Source organism: Lissotriton helveticus, chromosome 12 (genome assembly GCF_964261635.1).
Source record: "Lissotriton helveticus chromosome 12, aLisHel1.1, whole genome shotgun sequence".
Taxonomy (NCBI): Eukaryota; Metazoa; Chordata; class Amphibia; order Caudata; family Salamandridae; genus Lissotriton; species Lissotriton helveticus.
The window spans coordinates 612,336,682-612,362,668 of NC_136073.1; the positions used below are offsets into that span (position 1 = coordinate 612,336,682).

Consider the following 25,987-nt stretch of genomic DNA (forward strand, 5'->3'; position numbering starts at 1 on the left):
TGGGGACCCACTTATGGGAGGGTCAGGACAGAGGGGTGGTTACACGCATGTCCTTTGTCCAGTTTCGTGCCAGATCAGGAGCCAATGGCTCCTGCAACCGTTTTGAACTGGACTATGCACAGGGACACCAAATGTGCCCCCAGTGCAGACATCAAAGTACTCTCAGAGTGCACCCGCCCAGCCCCAATACACTAAAGCCTGTCTGGGAGGTGGTCACACCTCCCTGTGACAGGAAACCTATTGTCCAACCGTCCCCTGCTCGAGCTTGGCTCAGCAGCAGGAGGGCAGACTCGTGTCTGTAGCTGGCAGCATCCATTTTGTGATGCCCAGATCGATAAAGCTGGTACCGGGTAGACCGGTACCCCACATTAGTGGTTCTACAAGGCAGGAATCATACCTCCCACACCAGTTACTGTTGTGGAGGTATGATTCCAAGGTGTTTGACACCAAACACAACATGTTTCTGTGCAGCCGTTTTAAAGTTGCATTTATCGCATGGTTATAATGCACTTAAATCTATATGGTTGGCTGCATTACAAAGAACCCCGGAAAATAGGTTCCGAAGGCTGCAGAGGGGCTCTGCTCATGCAGGGGCACCCTCTCACATAAAACCCAGCACCCTGCCTTCAGGATTGATAAGGCCTGCCATAGGGGTGACTGATAGGTTTATATGTGCAGTGATATATGATAGATACAGTGAACCTATATCTAAGTAAGGGGTACATGCACCACCTTACACAGGCTGCAGTAGCAGACCTGTGGTGTCAGTTTGAATGGTCTCTCAGGGGTGGCACAATACATGCTGCAGCCCCTGGGAGGCCTCTGGGGTATCTATGCCCTGGGTACATAGTATACCCTTTTCTAAGGACTGATAAGGGTACCCCAGATTCCAATCTGGAGTGTACCTAAAGTACATGCAATCAATTTAGAGGAGAGAGGTGCAATTTCTGAGAACAAGAAAACACTGTGTTTAAGGTAAAAACCACATAATTTCATACATATAGTGAGAAAGATAACAATAAGAAGGGAGCATGGTTTTCATAAATCTATTTATGTCACTAATTCTTTGCAGAAATAAAGATTATAAGCCCTGATGAGAGCCCTGTAAAGGAATACCAGGACTTGAAACGCGTCGGCATACCCTTTAAGATACTGGGGTTCGGTGGTTAATTCCATTACGTACAATAAGGGTAAAAAGGGAAACAAATTCTGCAATTGAATAATAGTGATGTTTACTTGAGTCGAAATCAATAGGACAGTATAAAGTAGATATCAGAGGAAAGTCTTTTTGAATTAGGACAACTAAATTCATATGTGTTGTCATTGTGTATTTATTGGAGCTATATAATTTTTAATGTGTGAAAATTGTTTCTGTAAAGCACAGTCATTTCTGTTTTTGAACACTGTCTTGTTTAATTGTGATTAATTGTGATTAATTGTAAACACAAAATGTTATTTTGATGAAGTGTAATTATGAAGAGATAATGTTTCTATTTTCCATGTATTAATGATTGAAGAATTACAACAGAAAAAATATATAAGAACAAGCATTTACAATGCAATGGTTTCGCCTTTGGAAAAGTTAGAGCTATTGGCATTGTAAATGACAACATTTGTATTTATGTGTTGGTTTTGGAAACAGATAAATAAATGTCATTGTCATATACAATGGCAATAGCTTAATCTCTCGCAAATGTGAGACCTATTGCATTTGCACCCACACATACACACAGTCACACACACACACACAGAGCCAGCCGCGCACACACACACACACACACACTCACAGAGCCAGCCACACACACACACACACAGAGCCAGCCACCCACACACACAGAGCCAGCCGCGCACACACACAGAGCCAGCCGCGCACACACACAGAGCCAGCCGCACACACACACACACAGCCAGCCGCGCACACACACACAGCCAGCCGTGCGCACACACACAGCCAGCCGCGCGCACACACACAGCCGACCACGCACACACACGCAGCCAGCCGCGCACACACACACAGCCAGCCACACACACACACACACACAGCCAGCCGCGCACACACACACAACCAGCCGCACACACACACTCGGAGCTCCCTCGCTCCTCACAGTATTCAGCAGGAGGATCCGGGCAACAGCAGGCCCGCCGCACCCTCGTCCGCTGCCCGGACAGAATTTGTCCACCTACCCTGTCCCCGCAGAGCAGCACGAGCCGGGGCTCCCAGTTTCCAAGAGAGGGCTGGTACAGTGATGACGCCCACCAGTGTCCTGTGCTACGGGCGGCCGAGTGGTCAGTGCCGAGAGCTCCACACCTTAAGGAGGGGGGTCAGTACTCACAGAATTATGGCGCTATAACATGCCCCATTTTCACGGCGTCCTCAGTCCCAAGGCACAGCCCGGTAGTGTCCTGCCTGCAGTTGCCTCCGTGTGCCCCTGTTGCTTGCTTGTGCCTCTGTGTGCCCCTGTTGCCTGCTTGTGCCTCTGTGTGCCCCTGTTGCCTGCTTGTGCCTCTGTGTGCCCCTGTTGCCTGCTTGTGCCTCCATGTGCCTGCTTGTGCCTCCGTTTTCGTGCCCCTGTTGCCTGCTTGTGCCTCCGTGTGCCCCTGTTGCCTGCTTGTGCCTCCGTTTTCGTGCCCTTGTCGCCTGCTTGTGCCTCCTTTTTCGTGCCCCTGTTGCCTGCTTGTGCCTCCGTTTTCGTGCCCCTGTCGCCTGCTTGTGCCTCCGTTTTCGTGACCCTGTTGCCTGCTTGTGCCTCCGTTTTCGTGACCCTGTTGCCTGCTTGTGCCTCCGTGTGCCCCTGTTGCCTGCTTGAGCTGTGTAAGTGTGTGTAGAGTGCTCTGTGTGGGTGTGTGTGGGGGGCTTTGTGTGGCTGTGTGTGTGGGGGGCTTTGTGTGGCTGTGTGTGTGGGGGGCTTTGTGTGGCTGTGTGTGTGGGGGGCTTTGTGTGGCTGTGTGTGGGGGGGCTTTGTGTGGCTGTGTGTGTGGGGGGCTGTGTGTGGCTGTGTGTGTGGGGGGCTGTGTGTGGCTGTGTGTGTGGGGGGCTTTGTGTGGCTGTGTGTGGGGGGGCTTTGTGTGGCTGTGTGTGTGGGGGGCTGTGTGTGGCTGTGTGTGTGGGGGGCTGTGTGTGGCTGTGTGTGTGGGGGGCTCTGTGTGGCTGTGTGTGTGGAAGGGCATTGTGTGGGTGTTTTTGTCTGTCATTTGCGAGAGATAAAGCTAGTGGCATTGTAAATGACAATGCCATGTATTTATGTTAAAACAAAACATAAATAAAATAAAAATAATGTCAAGAGCAATGCCAATAGCTCTAACTTTAACAAAGGCAAAACCATTGCATTGTAAAGAGCAATTACTAGTGGCTGAGATTAATTCAAACATTGCATCTATCAGTTCTTTGTCTTTCCCAGTGAGACTTGGGGATGTTGCACTGACCAAGGATTGTGGGTTATTTAGTTCTTTAATGCTTGTTTTATGGACTGTGTACCACAGACCTGAGGCGTTTGTGCTGTGTAATTCCATAATGTAATGTTGGAAGCGCGGTGTGCAACAGAGAATGGCGGGTCAGTCCTATTCTTACCTTTTGTAGTGTTCTGTGTGGACCATTTGGATTGTACACAACCTAATGGGATGAAAGAAGTGGTTGACTTTAGCTGCTTCCAGTGAAGGTCCTCAATTACCCTATACAATGGGCACTTCTGGTGGTGGTCCTGCAATTGTTTTGACCTAATTTGGCTCTGTTCTACAATTCTCCATAGTATTTGTTTATATTTGTTGAAACATAAGTTGGGCTCTAATTTGTTACGGAAAGTGCACGTATGTGAAAAGTATTTGTTTTATTTCACTTAAATCACCGCTGCAAATGTTTAGCTGGCAATGCGCCCAAAATGTGGTGTTTCACAGTTGCAACTGGAGGTCAATTTGTGTAGAGTCCTTCAACACTGCTGCAGTGTCTGCGTTGTTTACCATTTAAAGAGGTCACATGTTGGAATTTGGGATTGTGTACTGGCATGTGCACAGAATGGACCATATCAGATGACTGTTGAGCATCAATGTCTCCATTTGTTTTGTACATTGTATGCTTTGGCGTACTCTGTAGGATCCATACTCGCAGAGCAAAAAAGTCTTGATAGGTTGTGACTAGAACTTTCTGGAGATTATATAATGTTGGATGATTTTTAGGAGATTTTGGTGGAAAATGCTTTTAGGTCTAAAGGTTTATGATTACTGGACATCGTTGTGATCTTAGCTGTGAATCTTCATTGGATTTGAAATGTGGAATTGGCATCTACAACTCTGAGAATTAAATTTTAATAGTAGAGTTTCTCTTCATTTTGTAATTTAACACATTCTGTATGGTACTAGGTGCCCATTTGATTGCATGTAGCATTTACACTGTGGTGTTTGTCTTGTTTGTTCTTCATTGCCTGTCTATAGAAGCCCACGGTGTCCTTACTTGCTTACTGTGCTAGATGATTAGTGGAGGCCGGTGTTTCTTCTACTACTTTGCTTTCTTTCTCTTTTTCTTTCTTCCCTTTTCATTCTCCCTTGCTCTTTCTTTCTCTCTGAGGTCTGTGGTGTTCTCTGGGCCTTGGACACTTGTTCTCTTACTCTCGTGACAAATCAAATCGTAACTAGTCTCTCCTGTTGCATGTGAAATAGTCCATGCATTTAAGAAAAGTCGCTGGTGCCTCTCATTTAATTGGCAACAGTCTGAGTCACTGTTCACTCGTGAGAAATCATAACTTGTTCGTAGCAAACAGGCAACTGGGATCCATGCTTTTAAATGCGGCACACATCCTGGCTTTGTCAAATGTCCAAACATCAGTCTATAAAAGCAGGCCTGTTGGCATTGTCGAGGGCGGGAGGAGTCACCACATCACTATACATAAAGCAGATCATTGGCTTTGTCAAAAGGTCACCACATTCCTCAGTCCATCCAACTAGCAATCATGCATGCCCACCACTCCCAAAAACCTCTTCCCATTACTAATCCACTTCACTTACCCTATCCGTTTTTTTAACACAAAATTAAAAGCATGAGACCCCCGAGAACACAAACTTAAAGCAACTAATCCTACAAGGAAAAGGAAGCGCCTATTACTAGTCCTCTATCTATTTACCTCCAGCTTTGAGTTCCAGAGTAGCATCCTACATGCCGCAAAGTGCTTCAAAGCCTTGTCTGTGGTAAGTGTGATATAAATACAATTTGCAGCCAGTTCTGTTTTATACCAGAATATCCAGACCTCAAGCATCCATCACAAAGTTTTAATTGTGTAAAACCTCGGCTGGGTCAAGCAGTGGCGATGTGCACAAATATCACAGTGGCCATCCAGTCACATCAGAAGAGCTCACCCAGCTGCATGCTGGTCACCCCTTGGGCAATTTATTACACAGAGGTAAACTCTGGTTTTGAATGCCCAGCTCAGTGTGCGTCATGATTCGGATGAGAACAGATTTCTGCTGCTGTAGTTGGCCATGCAGCACACTGATTTAGTGCATAATGATCATTTTGTGTGCAGTTACTAGCTGCACGAGATTGGATTATTTAGGATCCTTTTAGGAAGGTGTGATGCTTGACCTGATTTGGTAATGTTGGCTTATATTTGTCCATGCACACACAGATGGGATCGCAAAGGCATCAGAGAGACTTGATGAGTCCATGTCCTTTGTTTCTGTGTTTACACCAACATACCAAGGATTCTATATGTACAGCCCCCCCCCTCCTGTGGTACTTCCACCGCCCCTGACCGTTGTGCGTGATGTCTAGACTAGCCTTTGCATTGGGCCCTGCTCCCGTACAAAATAGTAAGACATAGGAACAAGTTATTCTAACGTTTAATGTGTGTAGCACTTTACAGAGCACATACAATCTTAAAAAACGATGTGAGAAAACGTCACCCCTTCCTGGAGGTAGGTGAATTTTTTGACGCAAATGCCTGTTTTCCCCTTTTCTTGTAGAAAGCGATTTGAGTGAAAAATCCCGGGTAGTTGCATGGGAACGGCTGTGTACCACCCGGGGTGCGCCCCCTTGAGGTAAAGCAGAACATAGCGCTACCTTCCAGTAAATACCAAAGCAACACTTTGCACTTTTGTGACACAAACCCATCACAAAGTGCCCATAAATCTGTGCCCCGGTGTCCCCGGGTCCTGCTGCTGTGAAGGTGTGTTCTGCAGGCGCTCATCGCCCCTCCCTGCCCGCACAAGGCCCCCCCCCCCTGGGACCACAGACAGTCGTGCGCATGAATAATGCAGCGGGGACACCTGAGCCAGGTGCCGCCTGCCAGGGCTGGCATCGGATGCTGGCAGTCAGCTGCCACCAGCCCCGGACCCAGAGGGACCTCCTGCCGTTCTCACCTGGGACGGATGGGCGAGCAGACCCGGGGGCCCGGCCCGCGCAGCGGCGGCGCCCACCTCATGTAGGTCTATTCATGATGTGTCTGTAGTGCCTCGATGCCCACGTTCAAGGCACTTTCAGAGGCGAAGACAGGGAGACGGGGAAGGGACCGAGGTAAAGAGGGCGGCCCCCTTAGGGCGGTGGTATCAGGGGGTTTCTGTGCGCAGAGAAGGAGGAGCAGGGAACGAGGCGCTATAGAGCGCTTCAGGTTAGAGGAGGGGCATAGACCAGACCTCTCTAGGGGCCCTGGGGCCCCTAATAGCGTAGGTGTGATTAGTGTTAGCAAGGTTTTCTTTTTACCAGAGTCTGGATGGGGGGTGGGGGCGTTTGACGACACCCGAGGGCGGCTTCACGTTTACAGTTATTTTTTTGGGAGCTTGTAAACTGCCTGGTAACATCGCAAGGAAATAATTTACCGAACTCTCAGGGTTTGGTTTGGAAGTGATGGATCAAATTACAGTCTGCTGTTCCTCATGGGGAGAAGTGTAGCCTGTGTCAAGGGTACCCCACACCTGCTCCTAGCACTACAGCCACTGAGAGCAATAAAAGGGGATGAAGCGTCACAGCCAACACCGCGCTTGAGGTGCTTCCATGTTGTCGATCCTCACTGCGAAAGGAGAGAAGCCACCTCCCTCCTGCAGTGCCTGCAGGAGAGGTGAGTGTAGATCAGACCTGCTGCAGCCAGCATTAATGTCACCCCCACTGCGGCCTTGCACACAGAGCCCGCAAGGAAGTCACGGCCCGCAGTGCTACGAAGGCTGCTGTAGACCCATACACGACAAGCAGTGCCAAGTAACCTGCATGTGGTGGCCCCGCCCCCAATGAGCGCTGAGGTGGAAAAGGACTTGCGTCCCTGCTGCACTGGTACTGCCCCCACGCACCTTCAGTGCCCACGTGGATGAAGAGACCACACCAGCCCTGGCAACAGTGTCTCGCAAAGGACTGGCACAAATGGACTCAATACATCATCTACATAGCAGCCGCTCAATAACCTTACAGGTCAAAGAACCTGGAGTGCATTTACTGCATCTCGCTTCCCGAAGTCGGAGAGGGTGCCCTCCCATCTAGTGGCCCAGGTTTTAGCAGGCAGTCACTGAGGCCGTAACTGGAGGAGGGAGCACCGCATAATATGTCAGTCCCTGCGGCCAGGCGGCATACTCTCGGTTATGAGGCTGTACGCTGTAGAATTCTATGGGGCAGAGTCGGATTAGCCAATAGGACAATCGAGCAGTGACCAATGGGCTTTTCTGATTCAGCAGCGGGGGGCGGGGGGGCGGGAGAGGACACGGACGGCGGGAGGGGGCGGGAGGGGGCGGGAGTGTACACGGACGGCGGGAGGGGGCGGGAGGGGGCGGGAGTGTACACGGACGGCGGGAGGGGGCGGGAGGGGGCGGGAGTGGACACGGACGGCGGGAGGGGGCGGGAGAGGACACGGACGGCGGGAGGGGGCGGGAGAGGACACGGACGGCGGGAGGGGGCGGGAGAGGACACGGACGGCGGGAAACGTGCACAGGACAGCGAGGGGGGGCGGAAAGGCACACGGAGGGGGCGGGAATGGACAGCGCATCAGTGAAAGGGGAGGGAACGGGAAAAAACGTAACTCCGCCCTGGGAAAAAATCTCGGGAACGCCCCCGAATCTGGTCCGGCCTTGACGGACAGATCTCTGTTCCAATGGCTAGCCTCCATTTATGGAGCTAGCCAATGGGACAGGGGGGCGTATTCCAGAGTCCTTACTAAAATCAAGAGATTTCTCTGGAGGCGGAGCTAAGAGCTCCGCCCTCCAGCGAAACCTAAAAAGGTACAAATAAATATACCAGGATTGATAAATATACCAGGATTGATATAACAAAGAAGTATTGATCCTTTAAGCTATATAAGTTGTATGCTTAAATATTTCAAGATATAGGCTCACCCCCAGTTTTTACATGAATCCTACACACACCAGCATAGGAAAATACATCTTGCCTCAGCATCTATACACAGCAAGTGGGCCTGAACATTAGCCTGAAGACATCAGAAGTCCTGACAATCAACATTCCTAAACCTTCACCAATCAAGGTGGATGGAGAGGAGCTAGGCATGACTGAAGAATTCACCTACCTAAGCAGAACCATCAGACACGAAAGAGGGGCAGGCAGTGACATCAAGAGCAGACTGAACATGGTCATGAATTCCTTCAGGATGCTTAACAATTTGAGGAGGCCATCTCAGTATAACACAAACACCAGAGCTGAGTTCTGTCCACACTCCTCTATGGATAAGAATGCTGGCAGATGACAAAAAGCAACACCACTAAACTCTGTCTTCCACATCAGTAGCATGAGAAGAATTTTGTGTGCTTTCTGGCCGCAAACTATCTCAAACCAGGAACTCTTCCCAGATGCAGGAAAGAGGGTATGAACACCACTGTTACGAGATCAAGATGGCGAGGGATAGGACACACCCTCAGAAAAGAACAAAAACTCATTACAAGAAGAGCTCTTCACTGGAACCCAGAAGACAAGAGAATAGAGGCAGACCAAAGATCTCCAGGAGGCAAACTGTGGAAACAGAACTGAAGTCCCTGAACCCCAGCTGGGGCACAGTACAAAAAGTTGCCCAAGACAAATAGAAGTGGAGGTCTTTTGTTGCTGCCCTATGTGCACGCAGCATCACAAGCAGTAAATAGATAATAACTATTCATGGAACATGTATGCAGGAACTACTTTACAACAATCAGATAGCACTTACCCGCATGCTAGGTAGGAATTAGCTCATAGCAAGGAGTAATTACTTACCAAGGGGATAGGCAGGAACAATCTCACTGAACGGACCACTGCCTAGCTTGTTCTGAGATAAGACACTAAACTGGTAGCCAACATCAGGCAGCAGGTTCTCCACCAAGATATGCGTTACTCCTACTGGGACTGTCAGTGTGGTCCACTCGTGATGGCCACGGCTCAGTCGTCTCAGCCTGAAAGGAAAAGCATGATGCATAACTAAAGTCTTCTGCAACCGTGTGATACCTGATAAGTTTGTGCTGGCACAATCTGAACATTGTGAACCCTGAGACAAATACATAAAATGTAATTTTATAATAAAAGACAATTCATTAAAAACATTCACTTTAATAAGGCATAATAAGGCACATTTTCTATTTTATTCATTTTGCTTAAAATGTTTGCTAGACATTGAACAAGAACATCACTTTAGCCTAGAAGCTGCCATATGCCATTTCACGTTCTACTTAATTCTCTGCTGTCATCACTAAATACTCGCTATCAGTGGAGGATTTCCAATTACACACATCAAGATCTCGGCTCTTGTGTATGTCTGTTACTCACTGTGCTAAGCCTTAAATGGACACTTGTTATTTGACTGGTGGATTGTTAAGACTAGAACAACACATGCTGGAGTGTCAGGCTTTAGCATCGCTCATCTGGATGATTTGGCGTAAAATACTTGCCAAATTGATGAGGTGATCTGGATGGGCTTCTCCATATGCTCCTTCTACCACTGCCATCCAGTATGAAACTGTTGTTAAAAAGTGATAATGGATAATCTTGCATATGATCAGTTAATGTGTTTGTTGCTTATTGTAGCTACCACTCTTCTAAAAGGTGCTGATATTCAATACACACCCTACATCTATTTTTCAACTGTATTTTATTGGGATTTTTTGGGCATTGACAAATAACAACTTCCTTCATTGAGGCCAACCTATAAACCTGTACCCTTCTCTCCAACCCCCAAATATTCCCAAGTGTGTCGGCACAGAATATGGAAAACAAGCACCTATATAACAAACCTTTTTGTCTTTTTTAGACAATTATGATCTTAAGTTTGGTGATAGTTAAGTAGACCTGACATCAAATAAAGTAGTTAATTTCACGGGTCTCAATATTCGCATTCATCCCAGAGATGAAAAATTACTGGCTAAGTAGTCAACCAAAAGATGCAACATACTTTAAAATTTGCTGCCCATATCATGGAGCTCCCAATTTAATTTCTCCATTGCCAACAAAGTCCATAGCTTACTTGTCCATTCATGCATTGTCAGTATCCCAGCAGTTTTCCACTTGTGGGCAATCAGCTGTTTCTCAGCTAATGTCATGTTGGTGACCATTCTCTAATTTGAAGTGTTAAGATGTTGCAAAGCAATACGTAGCAAATGTAATAGGATTGTGGTAGAGTCGGATCGTACTAGGTAGCCCAACACCCCCTCACATGACTTAGCATTTTCTTCCAAAAACTTTTCAATCAAGGACAGAACCACCAGATTTGTACATAAACACCCTCTTGACTGTACTCCATCCAGCATAAACCTGTGCATAAGTCAATTTCATAGGTGTAATATGCCATAGTGTCATATGTGATACACTGACTCCGTTTTCTGTACACTTCTGCACATGGAGGGTATATCTACCCAGAGTTTCTGCCATTGGTGTCCCAGGATATCTTTATGTAAAATACACTGCCACCGTTGCACATGCGATCATTGAACACTGGGTCTCACATCCTTTGGTAACGAGTAAATGCTCAATATTAAACTCTTCTGTAAAGTATAAGCATAAAATAATTTTTTGCATTGAGTCAGAGATCTATTTTCCACCTTTGTATTTTCTGGGTGCCTGGCCCAATGCTGCAACTGACAATATCACATCCAGTCGGTCTCTCTGAACTTAAACTCCATTTTGCATTGGTCAAATGAATTGATATACCATCCTACGAACAAGTTACAAAGCATTCTAAAGCCCTTTTGGCCGATGCCCTTCTTCCTCCCTCATTCTCCCCCTTGAGTGAAATCTGTGTTCTGCCACAGGGATGTATATGGGGACTGGAAAGAAGTAAGATCTTGTCGTCTTGTATTCAAGTCCTATACCTCTCAAATGGGCTGTAGAACCTCAGTGTAGTAGATTATGGGAAGTCTAATGTGTTTGGCAATCCATGGGATCGCCCACGGAACCTGTTCCCTTTAACACAATCACACCTGTTGAGCAAGCTTTGCCCAGAGAGGAGCATATCCTCTGCCATGAAGAACAGCGTAGCTGACTTGTGTAATGACTAACCAGCATCTTTCTTTGAATGCCAGCTGTAACCACTAAAACATAAAGCACACTGGACTTCAAAAACTATTGTGGGGGTTTACCTATTAGCAGAGTTACCTGGCTGGCAAACTCTTTGAAAGAAAGGAAACATTTCAACTGTAATCTCATCTTAATACTCACCAGCTGCTTCTAACAGCTACATGGGATGCTTGGCCTTCTCTGTGTATGCACAACTCTCTGCATACATATTTAAGGGTGTGTAATGCAAGAGGCACTCCTATGGTTTGAAACCACGTGATGACCTTTGACTACCATGATTTTAATTGACTTTTGGTGTTTTATTTTACCCTAGCATGAATGTACGATATTTTCCCCTGCATATGCCGTTTTTCCCTGAATATTTCTTTAGTGTAATCTCTTTGCAGTTTTAAAGTGGGAGCTGTCACAGAGTGGAACAGCCTTGCCAGGAACAGAACGTGTGGGATGTGCATTTGAAAGCATGAGAGAGAGAGAGAGGTGTGGAATGTACTTTTTGATCTCAAAGTGCAGTGTTGTAAGCAGTGGTGCTCAAATGTGCACTGTGCTGTACATTGAGACCAGAAGTATGGAATGCTATAGGCAGTGGTGCACAAATGTGCATCATGTTGTACATTGAGAAAGTTCTTACTATTGGCTCTGACATGCCCTCATGTCATCTTGAATTCTGACTGTCTTGCTTGAGCTTTTTGCATGCACAGGCCGGCCACCAGATTACTTAAGTTGTTTAGGTTATTGACATTCAAGGCTGCTTTGTAATTGTTGAATGTACTGCTGGAGACCTTCGTAAGCTTCATTAAGATAAAGGCTAGGACACGAGCGGAGTGGCAAGCAACTGGCGATGTCGGACGTGCTCTGAAGGAGCTCCCGGGACGAGCTTCAAAATCCTGCATTATATCCTACTCTAGGGATTTTTATTTGATTTTATTTTTAAGGTTTTATATAGCACTGGTTAGACCCGGAGGTATCAGAGCGCTTTACATGAGTATCAATCATAGTTACAGGTTACATCGTTGCAAAGGTTACACAGTTATTAGAGTATGGCAACATAGTTACTTGTAAGGTCGGGATAAACAATAAGCACAAGTACGTAAGGGGAAAAGCAGACAAGGGGAGAGATTCAGGGGAGGGGGTAGGAGCAGGGGAAGAAGACAGATAATGAAGGCGGGAAAGAGGAGGGGAGTGTGAGAGACACCGCATGGAGAGAGGAGGGGAAGGGTGACGGGGACACAAACCGGTAGACGAGTCAAAGCAACGTCCAAAGTCCAGTAAGCTGTGATCCCAAGGGAAGTGGTATCACTTCCCTATTTCTGTTGCGAGAGGCTCCCTTTACGCAGTGGACTCTCTCAGAGGGGTCTCTGAGACTCAAAGGTCTACATACTGGATCCTTCGCTAAAAAGGGGAAAGGGAGTGCTTTAGCAAGGGGTGCCATACCATACCTCAGATGTGAGTGGCTCCCTTGGCGCAGTGGACACTAAGAGCGGGTTCGCTGAGACTCCAGAGTATAAATATTGGACTTTTCCCCAACAAGAGGAGAAGGAGTGCTTAGTCAAAGGGCACAAAGGATAGGGGGCTAGGCAGTGTAGCAGGCAAGGAGAGAGATTCAGGGGAGAGGGGATAGGAGCTAGGGAAGTAGACAAAGAGAGAAAGAGTACTAAATGGGAACATATTTAATTAAGGAGTTATTATATAGCACTGGCTAGACCCAAAGGAATCAGAGTGCTTTACATGAGGAACAATAATGTTGCAATTAACATCAGTTAAAAGTTACATAAGTATCAAGAAAAGCATTTAAAGAACATAGGGGACAATGTGAATGGAGCAAGGAAGGGTAAGGGGATAGGGTAAAGGGGTAGGAGGAAGATAAGACGTAGAGACGAGGGGAAAATCTGTCCAAGGTCCGGCCGGGTAGGTGACGGCAGGGGTGGGGGGGAGTCCACAACCCATCTCCTCTTTAGCTATCTGGTAGCTCCACTGGGCATCAGGAGACTGCAGAGGAGGGAATCCACAGCCCTTCTCTCCAATAGCTATTGGGGTAGCTCCACCGGGCATCAGTCAGAATAGCTATGTATCAGTCGAGGGAGGGTTCCCAGAGTAAATGTCCTGGTGTGAGAGCAGGAACAGGCTTGGGTTGGAGTCGACCTTCCAGGACCTGGCATTTCGCTTCTAAGTCAAGGGTGCGCGCCCCAATGGAGTCCAAGTCCGCCTGGAGCGCATTAAGATTTGTGCACATTTCCGATTAGAAGGAGTCGAAGGAGGCTCCTATGTTCACCTTTATGTCCTCTCTGAGCTCCTTTTTGAAGTCCTTCAGGGTCGCAAGGAGGTACTCCCAGGAGAGCGCCATTTCCCCCGTCTCCTGGGTGCCCTCTTCCTCCTACACCCCTCCTGCTTTGGGCGCCCCAAAGTAGATGGAGACCTTGTTGGGCTGCTCTTTTTTGGGTGGCATAGGGGCAGTTCTGTGTCGCACCCCACACCCCTTGCTTGGTCGGCAGTACTCTTCCACGTTTGGCTGTGAAACTGTCTGTGTGTTTTAAAAACACAAGCAACACCAGTTCTTGCTCAACAGCATCTCAGCATTTTATTTTGGTGGGTTTGAGTTCCTTGACTTGTGTGTGTAGTGTTTAGTGCAAAGCAAGAGTTCAGGATTGGCAACATCCTTTCCCGCACTCCTGACACTTGAACGGCTTTTCCTTTGAATGGATGTATCTGTGATGTCTAAGGTGGTTCTGTCTTCTGAATGCTTCATGGCAAATGTCACATGTGTAGGGTCTCTCATCAGTATGAGTTCTTTCGTGAATCAAAAGATTATATGACCCACATATGCGATGAGGCGCCCGACAACCGAGTGGACACAAACTGCATGGACAACTGAGCCGTGGAAGAAGGAGAGGGGGAGCTGCGCCGGGCCGTGGCCGCCATCTTATGTAGCCTCCTTTGGCTCGGGGGGACAAATCTGAACAGAAGGTGCAGTGAGTGGCTGGGAGAAGTAATGACCAAGGCACTCTATACAGTGATTGGGAAGCGGGGGCCTGACCACCGTTGGTGCTGCCCAGAGGGCAGATACCGATCCTGGTGTTGCGGCAGTGCAGGCCTAGAACAGCAGAGGCCAAATACGGAGGTACGTGCTGCGCAGCCGGGACCCGGCGGGTGTTCGTGTGCTGGATGACTGCAGGGGCTGGGGGCCCTGTCAGGTGCCGGAACACAGAGCGTGAGACCTGCTCAATTCCCGGTGAGTGTATCCATCCAGTGAGCAAGGCATTGAGCGTGGTCCTGAATGAGAGGTAGCCAAGAGTAATACAAGCCATCAACGCCAATTGCAGCCATCTCAGTGCAGTATAGTGGATTATTGGGGAGCCTGTCCCAGAATCCGAGAAATCTGAGAAGTGCTGCAAAGAGGAGGGAGAGGACTGGTGTTTTTAGGCATATGTGGGAACTGGCTGACCCTTCAGGCAAGTTGCTCTTTACTTGTATCAGAGGAACAACACAGAGCTAGAGTATACTGGGAGGCAGCAGTGTCTGGATCGATGTAAAGGTCATCAGATGACTAATATAGGGTGCTGCATCTTGTGGACTGAGTTAACAGCATCTGCCAGGAACAGCTGAAGCAATGGGAAGAACAAGTGAAATGAAATGAAATGAAAAAAAGAACTTAATTAAGCGCACTGCGGCCAAGCGGCTTCCTGGCGCTGGGGGTTTGACCAGACTCACAGAGGGGGCACGGGAAAACTAGCAGGGGAATGCCTGGGAAAACAGGAAGGTTTTGAGAGCTTTGCGGAAGTGGGTATAGATGGGGATGGAACGGATGAACAGAGGCAGACTATTCCAGATCCGGGGGGCCAGAACCGAAAATCGGGTGCCTCCCGTTCTGGATTTACGGAAGCAGGGGACGTGAAGAAGGGAAAGAGAGGAGGAGCGGAGAGTGCGGCTGGGGACGTGAGGAGTAATGAGAGATCCGATGAAGAGGGGAGCTGAATGGGTGTGAGCACGAAAGGCCAGACAGGCCAATTTAAAAAAAGATCTAAAGTGCATGGGACGTCAATGGAGAGACTTGAGTGCAGGGGTGATGTGGGAAGATTTGGGAAGGCGAAAAATGAAACGGGCGGCCTGGTTTTGAATGGCCTGAAGACGGCGGGTTTCATAGGCGGGTATGCTCTCGTACAAGCCATTCCCATAGTCAAGGCGGGAGGTGATAAGAGCCATGACTATGGTTTTAAGGGCGTCCGCGGAGAAATACCGAGAGATCTTCCGGATGAGGCGGAGGGACAGAAAACAAGAGGATACTACGGAACTGACTTGGGCATGCATAGTCAGATCATGGCTGACCTTGATGCCCAAGGTCCGAACAGAAGAAGCCGGTGAAGGGGGGGAGCCAAAGGAAGAGGGCCAGTGAGCCGCGGACCAAGGATTAGAGGGGCCACCCGTGAGGACAAGCTCCGTCTTGTCCGGATTGAGCTTCAAGTGATTGAAGCTCATCCATTCGGATATAAAGACTAAGTTGGAACAAAATTTAGGAAGAGAAACAGAAGGGGAAGAAAGATCAAAGACAAGCTGGAGGTCGTCCGCGTAGTTATACACAGAGACCCCCAGCTCGAGCAGAGAAATAATAAGAGGGTAGATATAAAGATTGAAGAGAAGAGGAGAAAGTGAGGAACCTTGGGGGACCCCGCAGGTGACCGGGCGAGGAGGAGCAGAGAAGCCTGAGAGATGAACCGCTTGGGTCCTACCCTGGAGAAAGGACGCAAGCCATGAGAAGGCGGCGCCCCGGCTGCCCGCTGCGCTGACACGGTCGAGGAGGATAGAATGACCAACCGTGTCAAACGCAGTGGACAGATCGAGGAGGACCAGGGCCTGGGGGAGATTGATGTCAGCTTTCCTTTTGAGTTCGTCCAGGACCGCGATGACCACTGACTCCGTGGAATGGCCTGGGCGAAAACCCGCCTGATGGGAGGCCAGGAGATGGTTCTCCTCGATATAGTTGGACAGGCAAGATGTAATATAGCTTTCAAGGATCTTGCCCAAGTAAGGGAGAAGAGAAATGGGCCTGAAATTAGAAGGAAGAGAGGGATCCAGACCAATTTTTTTAAGAATGGGAAAAACTATAGCAGATTTAAAAGATGAAGGAACAGAACCCAAAGCTAGAGAAGCGTTGAGAAGGGCGAGAGGGGGGGCAGGACAGCTCGTGAAAAGAGTTTTTAGGATCCGTGCAGGAGCGCAGTCCGCCGGAGAGCCAGACTTAACTTTTGTGAGTAGGTTAAGGAAACGGTCCATGGAAATAGGTGGGAAGTGATCCAAGAAGGAGGGGGGCGGGGGGAGGGAGCAGGAGAAGCCAGCTTGGAGCACCATAGGGATATTGGCCTTTATGTTAGTGATCTTATCAATGAAATAATCATTGAGTGAAGAGCAGAGGGTCTGAGATGGAACAAGACTGGCGCTAGTGCGGTCAGAGGTAGCTAGATTGTGGACCAGGGAGAAGATTTCTCGGGATTTATTGGCAGAGAGGGCAACTTTCTCGGTAAAATATTTGGTTTTGGCCGCGAGGATCGCTCTTTTATAGTCATTCAGGAGAAGTCTGTATTTAGCGCGGAGATTAGGGCAGTAGTTCCGTCTCCAGTGACGCTCCGACCGCCTAAGATCAAGTTTGAGATCTTTGAGCTCCTTAGTGAACCATTTGTGCGCATCATAAGGGCGGACGGATTTGACCTTTTTAAGCGGAGCGACCTGATCACATGAAGAGGAGAGCCAGGTGCTGATGGCATCTGTCTGCAAATCCAAAGAGAGGTCAGTGAGATCCGGAGCTGAAAAGGCCAGAGAGAGCGAAAGAGAGTCAAGGTCAGTTTGATTCCAACTGCGAGCCAGAATATTTTTGGGTAGAGGCAACTTATCGGCTAAAGCCGAATAAATGAGAAATGAAATAATGGAATGGTCAGACCAAATACAGGGGAGTATGGAAGGGGATGAAACGTTGCAGCGTGATGACCAGATTTGGTCCAGGATATGACCCTGGGCATGGGTGGGGTCCTTGATGTGGGATAAAAAATTGAGACTCTGGAGGGTAGCAGAAAAGTCTTTAGAAGACAGGTCTTCCCTGGGGTCACCTGGCCAGAAGTTGAAATCGCCAAGCAGGATAACCGAGGAGTTATTGACCACAAGTGTGGCCAAGAGATCCTGTAGAGCCGCTACAAATAAAGGCATAGCTTGGGGGGGACGATACATGAGAACAATGGTAAGAGGGGCAGGAAGTTTGAGGGAACGGGCCACCAAGTAGTCCACGTTAGGTATGGGGGGGTGAACAAGAAGTTGAAATTTCAGGGTGGAACGAATAATCATCGCCACACCACCCCCGACCTTACCAGCCGGGCGGTCTGCCCGGAGGGCATAGTGGGTATCGGGGAGAATGGCCAGAAGGTCCGGAAGGGAATCGACGGAAAACCAAGTTTCCGTGAGGAATAAATAATCTGGGGAGTCTGTATTCAAGAGATTAAAGAAAAATATGGAAAAATATGGAAAATATGGAAAAATATGGATCAAGCAGATAATAACCCACTGCAGCAGGAATTCCAGGATGACTGAATGAACACATAATCATTGAGCTGTGTACCACCAACAATGCTGGAATCCTCCCCAGATAAATTAGATGTAATTTTACAAGAGATACGTTACTCTAGGCGTGCTATAGAACAACAGCTGGGAGCACTGTCTGCGAACTTCCTACTACTCAAAGCTGACCACTCTAAGCTGGCCAACCCTGTGAAAGATCACAAGACTGTATTAGCGGACATGGCCCCACGACAGAAGGAGCAGGCCGAGTCAGTACGAAAGTTGCAACACCAAGTGATTACACTGCAGGAACGCGTCGAGGATGTCGAAGGGCGTTCTAGACGTAGTAATATCCGTATTGTTAGCCAGCCAGAAAATTGTAAAGGACCTAACACGACCCAGTTTGTGGAGGACTGGTTGAATCAAGCAGTGCCTTTGGAAGGACTCTCGTCAATGTTCTGCGTGTAGAGAACGCATAGAGTACCAGCTAGAAAACCGATACCAGGGGCTCCGCCTTGGCCTATAGTTGCAAAAATACTGAACTATAAAGACCACAACACCCTGCTTCGCAGAGCCAGAGAACGCTTCTCTATTCAACATGAAAAAAAGGGTCTCCCTCTTTCCGGACAACACTATGCTACTACAGCGTCAAAGAGCTTCATATATACACGTAAAGGCGGACCTCAGAAAATTGAATCTCAAATACGCACTACTCTACCCTTCCCGCTTGGAAGGAATCCACGAACAGAAGAGCCAATTTTTCAATGACCCAGAAGAAACATATACCTGGCTGTATAAAACCTTCCTGGACAGGCAGCAAGTTGTGGCTAAACGTGGGGGCCCTCTCAGGAACACAGCGACGGTGGCAGCTACAAGACAAGTGAGATGATACCAGTAAAACCCTGCCAATATAGCAAGTCCAAGAAAGTCAACGAACAGCAATACAAACGGCAGCAGTGTTTACAGATGCGAGATACCAGGCATCGGAGACTTCATCAGAAGACACGCCAAAGCACTCACAATCTGAGAACAGTTTGACTCTGTTACCCACTGCTACCCCACAAACAGCAGATTGCTTCCAGGGTTGATAAACAGAAGTAGGGACATCTTCGTTACTCTCAAACAGGGGGTGGTAATGTATAATGCATGGTATATATATATCTTGTAGGCAATTTGATCTGTTTACTGTAGATAAGTTCCATATATGTGAGTATACTAGATAAGTCGGTTATGTTACACAGGAAATGTTCACCAAATATGAGGACATTCAAGTGCACTGATTTACGTGGCGACCGGGGAAATGGGTCCAGACAGGACACAGCGCTTAAGGGACACCCCTCTCACTATATGACGGCACTATCCCTTATCCCACACTAGACAACACACTAGTGCTACTACACATCAAAGATGAGGCATATCGCCTGTCGGGTGATAGTAGCCCAGGGTGGTACTATGGTCGAGTTCCCATCAGCGATCACACATTGTAGTTAACAGTCCGTATGGCTGAAGTTGTTTGGGTTAGTTTGGTCGGAAACAGTTACGGTGTCCGGACCTTGTATTGGGAAGTTTATATGGGGTTTTGATACTTGGTTGGTACATCGTATGTCAGAGGGGCCGGATGGAAATCCGCCTCACCTGCATAAAGGATGGAAGGTGCAACACAATGTTTAAACTAGGACACACTTGGCTGCACCAGGACTATATAATTTAACTACTTGGAATGTCAGGGGGATGGGGTTGGTGCACAAGAGGCACAGGATATATGCTCAGCTCCACAGGCGACAAATACAAATAGCATCCTGCAGAAAACGCACCTCCCTGATGCAGAAGAGATCAAGGTACAGAAAAAATGGAGGGGGCAAGTATACAATACATCATATTCGTCATTTGCACGTGGGTCGGCGATTTGGATCAAGAGTGGCACCCCCTTAAAAGAACTAACACAGCGTATTGACTCAGACAGCCGGTATGTCTTGTTGCTGGGCACTCTAGATGCACAACATGTTGTACTAGGTTGTATTTATGCACCAAAGTCGGAAAAGGACCAATTCATACAGTGATTAAATATGGTACTGGCAGACTGGGTGGGATACCCATGGACACTTGGGGAAGACTATCACGCGGTATTGAATATCAATCCTAATCGCTCCCACCCCCCACTTCAGGGAACAATGGCAGCCCGAGAGGCCAAGGGGTTAGATCTGTGGCCGCATGGTTGGAATTTAAGTGAAGCCTGACGATCCAAACACGAAGGGCACAGGAATATTAATTCTATTCACCATCCCACTCAATACACGCATAAATAGATCATAACTTTTTCACCAGCAGACTCTTGTCACGAATCACACAGGCCACTTATTTAGGACTTACACTGTCCTGGGGGAGAGTCCCCACACCAGTCCCTACATGGAGACTAAACCCGAGGGCGTTGGAGGACTCGGTATTTCGTGACACGCTAGCATCCACTATTAGTAATTACTTTAATGAAAATACAAATACAGCTTCCACAAGAATGGTAGAATGGGAGGCTTTCAAGGTAGTGATCAGGGGGGTGGCTATGAGCATGGATTGTGGGGGCACTGCAAACAGTGTACAGGGAACTGCAGCAAGTGGAAGAAACGCTTGGAGAATTAGAACTGACGGCTATATGTGACCCCACTAAGGCGCAGGCACTACAAGAGGCGTGTATTAGCTACGCTGACTTGCTGGAACAACTTCTAATTATAGATAGCCAGGCATGCATACAGAAATCACATGCTGAAGCAGACAGAACTGGTACACTTTCAGCACAAATATTAAGGGACGGCCCACCCCGACCCCAATAATCGAAGTCACAACGCCAAATAACGTGTCCATTAACACACAAACTTAGATCAACGCAGCTTTTTGTGATTACTACGAATCTCTATATGATACCCCCCCCCCCCCCCCAGGTTCTGAGAACCGAGATATGGATGACTTTCTGTCTCGGCTCTCTTTCCCCCGGCTGACAGAATCAGACCGAAAAGAACTGGCAGCCCCGATTATGTGCACAGAAATAAGTAAGAGAAGCTATTTCCGAACTGCCCCGCAATAAGACGCCTGGTCTGGATGGGCTCTCAGTGGAGTTTTATGCCACTTTCTCGATGCTGTTGGTTCCGTATTTGGAAAGATTGTACAGTACAGCCCTAGAAATGGGACACCTTCCAGAAACCACGATGCAGGCATTGGTGACTTTGCTTCCAAAGCCCGGAAGGGACCCTAAAGATTTTACGGGATACCGTCCCTTGTCGTTACTAAATACAGAGTATAAATTACTCACTAAGGTACTAGCGCAACAATTACTCCCTCTGTTGCCCAGGTTAGTCCATGTAGACCAATGCGGCTTCGTACCGGGTCGAACCACATCTCTAAATATTAGAAGATTATACCACGTAATGGATACTGTACCCACTGAACTGAAGGGAGCGGGTGTATATCTCTAGACATGCGACAGGCATTTGATATGGTGGGCTGGAAGTACATGCTAGCAACCTTAAGCAGATTCAGAATTCCCCCAGAATATATTAAATGGGTCCAATTGTTATACACCCGACCGACAGCAAGGGTTGGGACCGGAAGGTACTTTTCCCATGCATACCCAGTGTGCAGGGGCACAAGGCAGGGGTGCCCTTTGGCCCCCATACTATTTGTTTTGGCTATGGAGGCGCTAGCACTACAACTGCGCAAGGGTGCACAGGACTGGGGCATTCCAACAAGAAACGGCATTCAAGCCCTGTCGCTATATGCGGATAACATTATTATATATGTTAGGGATCTACACAAGAATATGGCCCCAATAGCTAACACCTTTGCTCACCTGGAGAAAGTGTCTAGACTGACTATTAATGCGGATAAAATGTATGCGTATATATTCAAAGAAGATCAACAGATTCAAGATATAACATTTGGTAACCAGATACTCTCGATAGCACAACACACCTTTAAATACCTAGGGATTCAGATCTATCGGTCTGCTCGGGACCTGCTTGAAGGCAATCTCCATAAATCAATGACGTCCTTACGCTCCCAGATTACGTTCTGGACATCTCTCCCACTCACAGTAGCTGCTCGGATAGCAATTTTCAAAATGGTGGTTACTTTGTTAATCTTTCTGTCCTGTTTCCTTCACACTACTTCGCAGCACTAAACACAATAGAACTGATATGGGGAAGGGCCAGAGGAGGGTGGGACTGACAAAACTACAGCTACCAATGGACAAAGGGGGCCTGGGAGCACCGGACTTCCGGTCATATGGCTATGCCAGCCAACTGCAATGTTTGTCGTATTGGTTGGCAGGTCGTAACCTCCATGAAATAGGCTATGATACCTCCACAATCGCAAGAGATACTCTACAGACACTACTGTTGCCTCCGAAACGGGTTCCAGCTGATGTGCCGCGGCTGCTCCGAATTGCCCTCATGTATTGGAAAAGTGCAATGCAATACACAAGGCATACCATGCCATATGCTCCAAATATACCGCTTCAGGGTATACCCTCTCCGAATGGCATAGTGACGACTCGCAGAATACGATTGTGGGAGGAGGCGGGTTAACAACAGTGGGAACACTATTCAGAGACGGAATGTTGCTTAATCAAATGGACTTTGTACACGAGCAAGGGCTTTCTGAATCATTGTTTCTACTGCATGCACATATGACCTGTTGGGTCAGAAAGCACTGGGCTCCAGAGAATATAACATAACATAACATAACAGGTGTATTTGTAAAGCGCATGTTCACCAAGGGCATCTTGGTGCTGAAATAACAAATGTATATTGTTACCCAACTCAATGGCACTCATTTTATCGACCTCAAATGGATGAAAGGCTGAGTGGACCCGCTGGGATTTGAACCTGTGACCATGAGGTTGAACACAGGTCCCTGCAGTGAATGCATTAGTCCACTGAGCCACCAGACCCAGCTATAAATATAGAACCACCAACACATGAACTAGTGCATGCACTACACCTGATGGGCAATGGAAAACACTTAATTAGGTGGCTATACAGAGGACTGCGTACACATGCAGCGATATCCCTCATAACAATAAGGGGCAAATGGGATAGATAATTAAGTAAAGAACTTCAAGACAAGGAGTGGGAAAAAACGCTGGCCTACCCTAAACAAGAAACACGAGATTTAAATGTATTCAATACATGATGTTGCGGAGGGCATACCTTACGCCGCACAGGCTACATGAGATGTACCCGGGAGTGTTGGCACAATGCCCCAGGTGTGTAGATCCAGATGCAACACTGACACATATGTTATGGTCATGCCCAACTCTGTTGGGGTACTTGACACAAGTAATCGGGGAAATTAACCAAGTGATAGGAGGGATAAAACTGGGATCTCTTGAGAGCTGCGTACTCGGGGTTTACCGTAGACCCAAATCACAAAAAGTAAATACTAGATTAACTGATTTGTTATTACTATTAGCAAAGCAGCTTATAACGAGACGATGGAAATCACCAACCGCACCCCCTATACATGTGTGGCGGGAGGATGTCGTTAAATGGGGGAGGGCCGAGAGCAAATCGCTACACAGGGAGGAGTATAGAGGGCTTCGAAACACACCAATATCTATGGAACACACTACTGGAAGCTTTTAAGGCACTTGACCCACAACCAGAATAGGACTACATTCCTCCCACACTTACGCATAATGCAATGTAAGGGAAGTGGCCGAGTGATTCTGGTGTGTATGGATAGTTAGTATGGGCCAGTCAATAGTACTAATACTGGGGTACAGCCTTGGTGGGCTACGCAACCTGCAGGTATTTAGACATACCCCATCTTCGCCTTGATGTTTTTTTTAAAAACAATATTCCTGGGTTTAGCCTACATCAGCGCGCTCAAATGTATGATGTGAGCACAATGTACCATTGACATGGCAATCCAAGTACCAAGGGGGTGGGAGTGAGAGTTTGTTGTTTTCTTTTTATAAAAACAATTTGAATGCAAAGTTTATTATAGGTGACACTTTGGTTGGAATGTATTGAAACATGGACAGTGAATATGGATATTTATTGTAATGCTTGTTATAAGAACTGCAATATCATATGGCTCATGTGAACTATATACACAGATACTGTTTTTCCTTTAACTGTAAAATCAATAAAAATGTGTTTAAAAAAATGATAAAGGCTAGGACACATAAAAATACAGAAGGATGGTGAGAACTCCTTTGCCTTGGAATGCTTGGATGGAAAGTTGCCAACTCCAGTAAGTTTCTTTGGTGCAAGTGAAAGCCTCTTGGAACATTCTAGTGTGTTTTGAGACTATAAAGTTGAGGCTTGTTGACTTAGAGACCGGGATTTTTTGAGCCTGAACGGTGGACGCATCGTCAGTGCAGGCATCTGGTTGCTGAGTCTCTTGACCCCGGCTGTGAATCCCCCAGTCTGGAGTGGGCCAGGATGAAGCTTGCACTAGGTGAAGTGTTTGATTTTTGATTGTTGTAATTTGTGATGTGTGGCTGTTTGTGTGCATATTCAGTTTCCAGTGGCTATAACAGTCATTGTGATGTGTGGCTGTCTGTGTACCTTCAGTTTCCAGTGGCTATAATCATCTGAGGTGTTTTCTATGAATATTGACTTTGTGATGAGTGAGAGTCTGTGTGCACACCCAAGGTAAACATTTGATGTATTTAATGTATATATCTTTCTGATTTCTTGCAGGACGTCCAGTATACCTTGCTTGTGTTTTATTCCTGCTTGTGTTTTATTATCCATGTATTTAACAGTTGCATTTGCCAAGTGTGTTATTATTGCCTCTCTCTCTCTCTCTCTCTCTCTCTCTCTCTCTCTCTCTCTCTCTCTCTCTCTCTCTCTCTCTCTCTCTCTCTCTCTCTCTCTCTCTCTCTCTCTATATATATATATATATATATATATATATATATATAGTAAGTATGTGTGGCTGTACCTAAATCTATTCAAGTAGAGTAGTTTTATTATGAATGTATTATATTGATATCAACAAATTATTATAGCATTATTTTTTTAACAATTGTGTATCCTGAAATAATCTCACGTGAGCTTGCACCTGCAGTTTACATGCATCTTTCCATAAAACATCACAAACAGATAAATAATTCTCAGTAACGAGATGAATTGAAGACCTCAATCTGTATAACTACTGTGTATTTTTCACATGATGAGGATAGTCCTTAATGTAAATAACAATGGGAATAGTGTACTCTATGCACCTTAAAAATGTTTTAAAATATTTTTAAAAATGCTTTGATGCTTCTATGAATCTGATGGAGCAAGGACTTGTAGAAAAGAGACTTGCTCGGAGGCAATCCACTCCTTTAACTCAGTAACAAGATATTAAACCATGTTTAGTGTAAAACTAATGCGCACCACATGAATATGCGGGTTAGTGAAGCTTGCTTATGTGTTTACTAACGTGGATAATATGAATGATGATCCGCTTTAAACGGGGAACTGTTGTGCGCATGCGTCAACTGCAACTACGTAGCATGACGTATTAATGTTTGGAGGGAAATTCTGGCCCATGAGCAGAAGATCCTAAAATGGAGTCTTGAAGACTCATCTGCATGGTATCTGCTTTGCTTGAAACGAAAACAAGCTATTTTACTAATGCTAATGCGGGAAAAGTATTACTATGTAAAGGGGAATAGAGTAGAAGTGGGTGGTATACATTGTGACCACTTTAATTGTGAATTTAATATCTGTCTTTCTGACTTTATCACTAGTGCGTATTTGGGCCTCTCTCGTATAACTGAATTAACCTGAGTCACGTGAGGACTGCGCATGACTGCTGAAAGTTAACCCGGAATGATGACCTAAACATTGAACGGGAGCCAAGGACACAAGTGATATACTCTAGGAACGGATGGTGAAGAGTTCAGCTATGAGGACTTGCATTCAAAAAGTTAATTAAAATGTTGCTAAGTAAACTTAGTAATGTATGAGAACTACAATTATGAATAAAAATTAAGGGGATGGGTTTGCGAAC

The 25,987-nt window shown here is 46.9% G+C and overlaps 1 protein-coding gene across 1 annotated transcript in view; it reads right to left on the minus strand.

Moving 5' to 3' along the window:
• IGSF9 (immunoglobulin superfamily member 9) overlaps window positions 1–25,987 on the minus strand; it is a 641,834-nt gene that overhangs the window by 163,003 nt on the left and 452,844 nt on the right. The window contains 1 exon segment of the mRNA XM_078669195.1: window positions 9,164–9,339. Coding sequence (XP_078525321.1) covers window positions 9,164–9,339 — 176 coding nt within the window.